The sequence below is a fragment of the Zonotrichia albicollis genome, chromosome 3 (genome assembly GCF_047830755.1).
Source record: "Zonotrichia albicollis isolate bZonAlb1 chromosome 3, bZonAlb1.hap1, whole genome shotgun sequence".
Lineage (NCBI taxonomy): Eukaryota > Metazoa > Chordata > Aves > Passeriformes > Passerellidae > Zonotrichia > Zonotrichia albicollis.
The window spans coordinates 69,838,336-69,847,801 of record NC_133821.1 but is presented as its reverse complement, the minus strand read 5'-3'; the positions used below and the strand labels follow the sequence as shown (position 1 = coordinate 69,847,801).

Genomic DNA, 9,466 nt, shown 5'->3' with positions numbered 1-9,466 from the left:
TGCCCGTCCTGCCCAGGGAAGCAGCCCAGGTGAGCCCTGGCCGGTGACCCAGCCCGAGGTGAGCCCTGCCCGGCTGCCACAGCTGGGGATCCCCCCAGAGGCTGCTCCTCCAGATCAAATGGATACTATAGGCACTTAAGTTATTTCTCCATTAAAAGAACAACGTTCCTGTTTATGGAACGTCTTGGGTGATAGTTTTCCTTCGGAGACCTAACTGGCACCGTTCCTTCCCTAAAGGAAAGTAGCAAACCGAGTTTCTTGTGAGACTTTATTTAATCTTCCTTGAGGAAGGGCCCCTGCTGTTACTGCTGGGGTCAGCCTTTGGGAACAGCAGAGGTATCTCCCATAGAGTATTTGTTTGACAAAGCCACCTTGCAGTTGTTGCTTACAGCTACTCAGTTTCATCCTTTAATTTCTGTTTCGAACCACGTCCCAGCTCTTGGTTTCAAACCTGCACCAATCTCCCGCTGCCGCGGACACGGGGCAGGCAGGCCCAAAATCAGGCACCGCGACGGGCAGCCCCAGCTCACGCACGCGCGCATCCAGGCCGGGGTCCTGTGGCACTATAAGAGCGCGCGGCGGCGGCGCCGCCCCCTCTCTGTGCAGCGGCGCGCGGCGGTGCCGGGTGAGTGTCCGCGATGGCGCCGGGGCCCGGCCGGGCGGGATCCCCCCGGCCCTCGGGGCATCGCGGCGGGAGCGGGCCGGGCGGGGGCCCCGGGGCGGCCGGCGCCGCTCACCGGGGCGGCCTGTGTCTGTATTTGCAGTAGGAACCCAGGCGGGGACCGCACCCACCGAGAGCGCCATGGCCGAGGAAGGGTGAGCAGGGCCGGGGCCGTCGGGGGCGGCGGGCGGAGGGGCCGGGTCGCTCCGTGGCGCGTCCGGCTCGGGAGCTCTGGCTGTGCCGCGTGTGCAGGCCCCGGCGCGGTGCTGCTGCGTGCTTCCTGCAGGCCGGGAGACGGGCGCGGAGTCCGCCTGGCAGGGCCGCTGTGCGCATGGCGTCCTCGCCTCCCCAAAGGAGCATGGAGGCAGCATGGCCCGGTGGCTCGCCAGGAGGATTTAGTGCCTTCGCTTCTTTCGAGTTCGTCCTTCGTCTGGTTTTCCTTTGGCGTAGTGCTTTAACTTGCTTTTTTTCTGTACTTTTTTAATGGCCGGATGCTTGCAGGTGAACGGGAAGCTTTTGCTTGTAGCTGAAAGTTGTTGGCACGCTGAGAACATTGTGTGTCTTTTCTTTAGCATTACTGCTGGAGGTGTAATGGATGTTAACACCGCTCTGCAAGAAGTGCTGAAGACCGCACTTATCCACGATGGCCTTGCTCGCGGTATCCGTGAAGCAGCCAAAGCCTTGGACAAGTAAGTGTGGTGTCACCAGTTTCTCTGCTGTGAATAGTAAAACTGGGTGAGACCTTGTGATGAGGTGTATTGAACACCTGCAGTGGCCATTTTGTTCACGTGTTCAGTTTAAACTTGCACAAGATTATAGCTTTCTGCCAGTAATTGTTGTCTTTTGGGGCCTTTAAGAGGAATATTAAAATATAAAAGCTAAACTCAATAGTTAAAGAATAGCAGGATCTGGTGTATTAATTTCTGTAATTTTGTGGCCCCAGTGCCACCGAGTGTTCATATGGGTGTATGGGTTTTGTGAAGAAAATTTAATCGTGCCTGCTGTATATGGCTATGGAAATCTAGGTTTCAAGAACTTTATATTTTAAGAAGTAATCTCAAAACTTTGGATGATTTTAATTGGGTTAATATATATTTCAGACTTTTCTTGGAAAAGTTCATTTCTTTTTTATGAAAAAGCCTTAAATTCATAGTTTTCTTGAACTTTTTTTTGCTGCCTTTTTTTTGTATATTGCAACAGTAAGTAAATTGTCAAGGTGCAATATCGAAACAATGTTGAACTTCTGTGCCAGTTATTGGGTAATCAGTTATGGTCTTTTCTAGGGCAAAGTATATCTGTATATACAGGTATGCATACACACCTCTGTGTGTGTTTATTTGCAAATCCGTACTTGCCTTGCAAGAAAAATCTGCTTAAATGTAAAGCTACAGTGTTTGGGTGATGACTTCTCAGTTAGTCGGATACCCCTTCACTCATCCTGTGAGTGATAACTGCTGTCTGACAAACCTGTATGCAGAAACCTCTGGGACAAGGCACTAAACAAGGGCCGAGAAATCCGGTGAGCTTAGATGGCTCACAGCTGCTTTGTGTGAGTTCTCTGACTTCAGCTCCTGCTTTATAAACTGTGTTTTAAGATGATGTGTGTGTGAGGCTTCTACACATTTGTGTGCAATGGTTCTTGGTTGGAAACATTTCTGGCATTCTGGTGGCACTCCTGATAAAGAAGGTCTTTTTAGGGAAAAGTGACCTTGTTTGCAGAGGTCACGTTTCATTAGGTTAAGCATAGAAGACCTACTCAGCTCTCTCTGTTGTCAGGTATCCCTTTGGTATCTTAACATTGTACCACAGTATACAAAGATCCTAATTAGAATTGGGGCCCTGTCATTACAGCTTCTCTGAACGTAAGTAGAAAAGATTGTTCTAAAGAACTTAAAAACACCTTGGTGTGAACATTCAAGTGTTAGTAATTAAAATTTTCATGTTACATTGCTATAATTGTGGTAAATATGAAAAAGTCACTTGTAACTTGGTTGCTTTGTAACAATGACAGCTCTGTAGGGTACCTGGTGTTTATGCAGTCATCAGACTTTTTCCAATGGCTGAGAATTTATTTAGTGGGGTTTTTAGAAGCTTTCAAAGCAGGAATAGAATCTGAAGATAAAGCTAACAATATATGAATAGCCTGTAATGTATATATAAAAAACATTAAAAGTGACAAACCGCATCAAAAGTATATTTCTTATTTCAAAAGCTTATGGTGTCTCATAACCAAAAGTTGAAGCATAGGAGATGGTTCTCTAGAAATGCATGCGCTGAATGCAATTGTTTTTTGTTTTGCTTATCAAAAAATTTTAATTGGTGCCTGAAGTAACATCTGTCAGTTCTCTTTTTCTTTAGACGCCAAGCCCATCTCTGTGTTCTGGCTTCAAACTGTGATGAACCCACATATGTAAAGTTAGTTGAAGCACTCTGTGCAGAACATCAGATCAACTTAATAAAGGTGAGTGAACTTAAAAAAAAGTTTGGAACAGTTATGCTGCTTGTTTCAGCATGTAGAGAGCTGAACCTTTAGAACACTATTGTAATTCTGTGTATGGCTTGCCTAGGCAGAACTTAGCAGCAGATTGTTGTAGTTCTATGTGATTGCCATTTTTCCACAGTGCAAAACCTGTGGGTATAAATGGCAAGGGATGTGGATTGGTTATTTTGCACAGTTTAGGTGAGTTCTGGTGTCCTGTATAATAAGTAAAATTACTGCTGGGAGTGGAGGGCGGGAGGACCATTCCTGTGGCTCCAGGAAGGCTCAAGCTGTACGATGATGATACTTTGGCTCCCTCTGCTGATGCCTGTGAGGAAAGCAGCCATCCGTTACCCAATGCTTCTGACAGTACAGCAGCTTCTGGGCTGAGCCGCCTGTGCTGGGCATGGCAAGCTCTGATGTGGTGTGATGCTCTGCACAGGTTGATGACAACAAGAAGCTCGGCGAATGGGTGGGTCTCTGCAAGATCGACAGAGAAGGAAAACCTCGCAAAGTGGTGGGCTGCAGTTGTGTGGTTGTCAAAGTAAGATTGCTAATTTTGTTTTATTTCTTGACTTCTGAAAATAGGTAGTAAACCTGCTTTAGATAAGGAACTGTTAAATACAACTCCTAATTTTTTTTTTGTAAATAGTGAATAGAAGCTGCTTTCCTGTATCATAGGCCCTGTCATGTTTATTTACTCATGTACATTTTGTGAGTTAATAGTTGTGTCCTCAATGCCTGCCTGGCAGTAATCATTAGAAGGAAAGGCCTACCTAGAAGATAGAAGTTTTGCTTTAGACAGAAAAGCCAGTTCAGTGTGTCTGCTCAACTTGAAAATGTTGTGTGGAGCTTATTTCACAATAACACTGGCAAAGTAAAGCCACAGTACGAGCCTTGAAGACTTTGTGGTCTCTGAGGTCCCAAGAGATGGCTACATCTTCTCAATGAAGACTAGTGCCTTCTGCATACATTTTCATAGTTATGCTACTTTTTCACATGTTTTGAGTTTCTTTAAGCAGAAAAGATTTTGTTTGCATTCCTGTCAGTGGGTGTTAATGTCAAATTTCATTCATTTGCATGCAATAGAGCTGTACTTTATTAGACTAGTCTTGTTAAAGAGCAGGGGAAAACTGGCAAATTGCTTGAGCTTACTTGTGTGGAAATTTGGAAATTTCTTGTGAAAAAGTGTCAGAATCCCATTTGTCCTTATGAAAAACAATTTGTGAAATTTAGGATGGGTCTGTCTTCACATTAACAATGGGTTGTTTTGTGTTACAGGACTATGGCAAGGAATCTCAGGCCAAAGATGTCATCGAAGAGTACTTCAAGTGCAAGAAATGAATGGCAAATAAATTTTGAACCAGTCTAGTGTATGTGTGATTAATGGTTTGGTGTCTGTGGAACAAGAGTTCTTTGTTCTTTTGAGTTGCAGAGTGTAGCATCAGAAGATGCAAAAAACTTTGCATTTGTTGGTGTGGTTTATTAGTATTTTAACTGAGTCAGTTTGCTAAAAAGATCCTGGGAATCCCTGCCACTATTCCTGGTTTTGGGTACTTTTGTTTTCTCTTCTACCCCAGAAGTTACCAGCTAGAACATGGCACAGATTCAAGTTGCAATAATGCAGGTAGTTAAATACTGTCTTTGCTTGCTGGTGCTTTGGTCTGTATTTCTAGGATTCTGAGTAACTTACCTAAAGTATTGGCGCCTCTGTGGTAATAATTTGGGTCCTGCTGAGACAAATGAGAAGAACAGCCTTAACTGTTTCCCAATTCTTCTGAGATGTTGCAGAATTTCTGTAAATGCTTTCTTAATTTATCAAGGGAAGTTAATGGACACAATATGTGTTTTACTTGTTCCTCTGCCTCAAATTGTGGGTGATAGCATCTTCTAACTAGTATTGTCATGCACTTGGAGATCTGATTCTGTAATTCTCAGTAGGTAGGGTAGCCAAGTAACTGAATTCTCACTTGCTCAGATTAGGCAGTATTAAACTCCTAACTTCCCCAGTGTTTTGGATTCTGTAGTTGTTCAGAACTTGTGTTTTTGTCTGTTTTTTTGGAGCAAGGGATTCAGACTGGTGTGATTTGTTATCTTCCTGCAAGTTGTTTCATGTCTTAAATTTTCTGCCAAGTAGCTCATAAGTGGAATGAGTCATAAGGAATTGCTGATTATGCTGATGTGTAAGATATGGATGTGAATATTTGGGACTGAGCACCTGTGGCTGAGGAGATGGGAATATTTATCTGTTTTCAGGCTCTTCACCTTAGATTTTTACTATGGTTTGTAATCCCTCTTGGGACCCCTAGTCATAAGTGTGAGAGCAAAGGCAGGCATCTTCTCTAGCTCAGCTCAGATGCAGTTTTCTTACAGCTCTTAAAGGGTCTCTGGTTTTGGCCCTGTCTACTACTTTGTAGTAACTACATCTGGGTGACTTGGGTTGTTAAGTTTTTTGTAGTGACATTGTCAGGTGTACTCAGTAAGGTCACCTGCTCAAGTAAGGTGTGTATCCTTCTGCTAAACTAATGCATGTTCTCAGAAAACAGACCTTAAGGTAATTTAGTTTGTTCAAAGGAGGCTGGCAAATCTTGTCAAGGGTCTGGGGCCAGTTAGGAAGCTGGTTATTTGGCCTGGAGGAGGCTTGGGGGACACCATGCCACTCTACAGCCATCGGAAAGGTAATGAGGTGAGGGTCTCTTCTCTGAAGTAGCAAGTTACAGGTTAAGAGAAAATGGCCTGGCGAGGTATTAGGAAATACAATCAGGCATTGAAGAATGCCAGGGAAATGGTGGAATCAGCAGTCCTGGAGGCAGTTAAAAGACCTGTAGATGTGACGCTTAAAAACGTGGTTTTGCCAGTATTTGGTTTGAAGTTGGGCTTAAATATCGCTTCCAACATAATTTAATTCATATTTGTTGAGCCTGCAACCAAGTTGAGTAAAGTCCAGCTCACACAAACCATTTGGGTTTGCAAAATACTCATTTAACGTGTTTTAACTTGGTGTGAAAAAAAAACACAAAATGTTTTTTGCACTTGACTTATACCAGTGTAATGGCAACATTAACAGTAGCTGGAATATTGCATTTCCTTTTAATTGCTGTGAAGGGGTTCAAGTAAGGGGAGCTGTAGTTTACAGGCAAATTTGTTAGGCAGTGTTTCTTTCACTGCAGTGGAATGATGCCTCAGTACTAACATTCAGGAGTGTTATTTTTTTAGTGTTACCATACCATTTTACATAGCAATGTTAATACCAGGGAATGGCATAGTTTCATGCCAAGTTTTTTTTTTTTCATTGGAATAGCATCAACACTTAGTTTTTTTTTTAAAGAAGGATTTAGATTGAAATTAAATTTTCTTATCAAAATGCTTATGTTTCAAATTAGGACTTTTCCAGGAAATGAAGCTTTACAAGTGACCTTGGAGCTTACGCAGAGTAAGCATTGGAGAACTGATTGTTTGCTTCATGCTTTTTACTTGTCCTGGGGTGACGTTATGATGCTTGTATATCCCCATTCATCTGTTCTGTGCCTTTAAGACCGGCACTGAAGAGTGGAAGTTTTGTTTGGGTTTCTCTTATCAGGACACAGAGACAAGCAGTACACAGAGCTGGTTTTTTTTACTTCCAGCTTTGGGCTTGCTGCTTTTGCTTGCTGCTTTTGCTTGCTCTCTTTTTCTGCTCTTGCTTCTGCTCTGCTTTCTGCCTCTGCTTATTAGCTAGTTCTAGCTAAACAGTCCACATTGCTTCCTGGACTGTTTCTCCTCTCCTGTTCCTGTGACCATCTCGAACCTGCTCCGGACTGGGACCCGGGAACACCAAAGGGTTCGGCTGCAGCGGCTGGCCCAGCGCCGGAGGGACTGAGAACAGAGCAACCACCCCCAAAAGAGACTTTCTGATTTTGCCATCTTTCTCAGAGCGGTGTCATCGGGTATTGTTCATTTTGTGTGCTGGGGGGTGCGGGGCCAGTCAAATAAACAGGTTCTTTCCACCTCTCTCCGAGGAATTTTTTCCCGAACCGGTTGGGGGGAGGGGCCCTCCTTTGCAGATTCTTTAACAAATTTGCCCTAAACCAGTACAAATCTTTGGCGCCCAAACGTGAGGTGAGAGAGAGAGTGGAAAAACCCTGTTTTGACTGCATTTTGGCTGCTATTACTCTGTGTTCGTTTAAATCAGCTAATAGCCATGCTTTTTGGATTCATAATGTCTGTTGGGGTGAAGGTTTGCATGCATTTCTGGTCCCTAGGGTTTTTTGAGATTTTAATACCTCTCTGGTCCCTAGGCTTATTTTCCTATCCAGAAATAGCTTTAGTATTGCCCCTAATATGTAGTTTTTACATCAGAGGGGCTGTGACCAGAATAGCTATCCTGCTGGGTTTGGTGGCAATAATGTGCAAGAAGTTTATAAACATGCTGGGGTCTGCTCCAGATATGAATGGTTCATGGCTATGGTTATGCATCCAGTTTGTCGCAGGAGGAGCAGGAGAGAATGAGGTTTTTCAGCCTCTGCTTTCCTCCTTCTCCTATGAATCAGTTGCATCACTAGTGAAGGATGTTCAGTTTCCCCTCAATGTTAAAGAAACCATCTTCCTGGTATTCAATCTGGTAACCTTCCTCTATACAGCCTGCTGCTTCTCTAGAATGAGGGCTGAGATTTCTAGACGGGCTGATGAGACCCCTGACTCAGGAGTAAACCCTGGTGTGGGAAATGGGAGGATATGGGCCAAATCCTGAAGGAATTCTCTGACCCTATAGTGTGGGATTTTCCCCATGAACAAATTCAGAACCCAGCTGAGGTGGGGAAATATCTGAAAGAGAAGTACCAGGATGAGCCTAAGGAGAGGAAGGTCATTGCAGTGAGCTGGGCCCTGGCATATGCTTATCGCACACTGCTAGATACTCTAGGGCAGCAGACAGAGGCAGGGGGGCAGGGAGATAAATCAGCAACTGTCCTGGTGACTCAGGCTGTAGCTAACACTCCAGGCTCGAAGCCAGCAGCTAAACCCATGGCTGTTGCTACCAGCACTAGAAGTGGGAAATGCACAGCCAAGACCAATCGACCAGTGGACGATGATGATGATGATGCAGGAGAAGGAACCTCAGTGCCTCCTGACGTAAAGTCAGGAGTCAAAGCAGCAGGTGCAAGATCAGATGCTAATACTGAGTCCTTCTCCCTGAAGGACCTTCGTGGCCTACGGAAGGATTACAGTTGAAGGTCTGATGAATCCATAATTAATTGGCTGGTCCGTCTCTGGGATGCTGCAGGCGAGGCTACCGTTTTGGATGGCACTGAAGCCAGGCATTTGGGATCCCTGTCACAGGATACTGTCATAGACCAAGGAATGATGAGGGGGGCTAACTCTCACAGCCTCTGGGAACGGGTCCTAAGAAGTGTGGCAGAAAGATACCTGTGTGCAGACGATCTCTATATGCAGCAGACTCAGTGGAAGACAATAGAGCAAGGGATCCAACGCCTGAGAGAAATGGCCGTGGCTGAGATTATCTTCTCAGATGATGTAACAACTAGGAACCCAGATTTAGTACCATGCACGTCTGTGATGTGGCGAAAACTCGTACGACTCGGGCCACAAGAATATGCTTCTGCCTTAGCCATCATGAAGAGGGATGAGAGGGTGAGACTGTGCTTGACATGGCAAGGAAGCTCCGAGCATATGCAGATGCTGTACATGGCCCGACACATGCCAGAATCGCAGCGGTAGAAACACGTCTGCAGAACTTAGAGGATAAGATAGAGGAGAACCATAAGAAGCTTAGAGAGGAGATTAAAGAAGACCTTCTCCAAATTTCAGCAGTACAGATCCGAGGTTCCGGTATCCAAGGCAGACGTTTCCCAGATGGTGAGAGAAGATACACCCCACGAGCTGAGCTGTGGTTTTACCTGCGTGATTGTGGGGAAAACATGAGAAGGTGGGATAGGAAACCTACCGCTGCTTTAGCACGACGGGTGCGTGAACTGAAGGAAGCCACCAGGAGGAAAGCAGCTCCAGTTGCCCGTAGCCGAACGGCCAGGTATGATGATGATGACATGTCTGATCCCCTCGAAGGAACATCCAAAACATACACCCAGGGAAATAATGATTTCTACCAGGCTTAGAGGGGCCCTGCCTCTAGCCAGGTAGAGGCCAGGGAAAATCGTGTCTTCTGGTCTGTGTGGATTCGTTGGCCTGGCACATCGGAACCACAAGAGTATAAAGCTTTGGTCGATACTGGTGCGCAGTGCACGTTAATCCCATCAAGACATGTGGGGACAGAGTCTGTTTCTATTGCTGGTGTGACAGGGGGATCCCAGGATTTCACTTTGGTGGAAGCT

At 45.2% G+C, this 9,466-nt stretch overlaps 1 protein-coding gene and 3 non-coding genes across 5 annotated transcripts; all 4 read left to right on the top strand.

Moving 5' to 3' along the window:
- The first annotated feature begins 517 nt into the window (after positions 1–517).
- RPS12 (ribosomal protein S12) lies at positions 518–4,511 on the top strand. Of its 2 annotated transcripts, XM_005493582.4 has the most exons (6): positions 518–625; positions 765–816; positions 1,234–1,350; positions 3,020–3,122; positions 3,583–3,684; positions 4,422–4,511. In XM_005493582.4, exons 2-6 carry the CDS (start codon positions 803–805, stop codon positions 4,482–4,484), a joined length of 399 nt encoding a protein of 132 aa, XP_005493639.1. In that variant the 5' UTR covers positions 518–625; positions 765–802; the 3' UTR covers positions 4,485–4,511. The 2 variants fall into 2 exon arrangements, with proteins under 2 accessions (XP_005493639.1, XP_005493640.1); XM_005493583.3 differs by lacking the exon at positions 765–816 and having other exon boundaries at positions 519–625.
- Positions 2,054–2,128, top strand: LOC113460080 (small nucleolar RNA SNORD101). The gene has a single exon (XR_003381776.1). It is a non-coding gene; the product is annotated as a small nucleolar RNA SNORD101 (small nucleolar RNA).
- On the top strand, positions 3,430–3,516 carry LOC113460082 (small nucleolar RNA SNORD100). The gene has a single exon (XR_003381778.1). It is a non-coding gene; the product is annotated as a small nucleolar RNA SNORD100 (small nucleolar RNA).
- Positions 3,948–4,082, top strand: LOC113460081 (small nucleolar RNA SNORA33). Its single transcript, XR_003381777.1, has one exon. It is a non-coding gene; the product is annotated as a small nucleolar RNA SNORA33 (small nucleolar RNA).
- Positions 4,512–9,466: the final 4,955 nt, after the last annotated feature.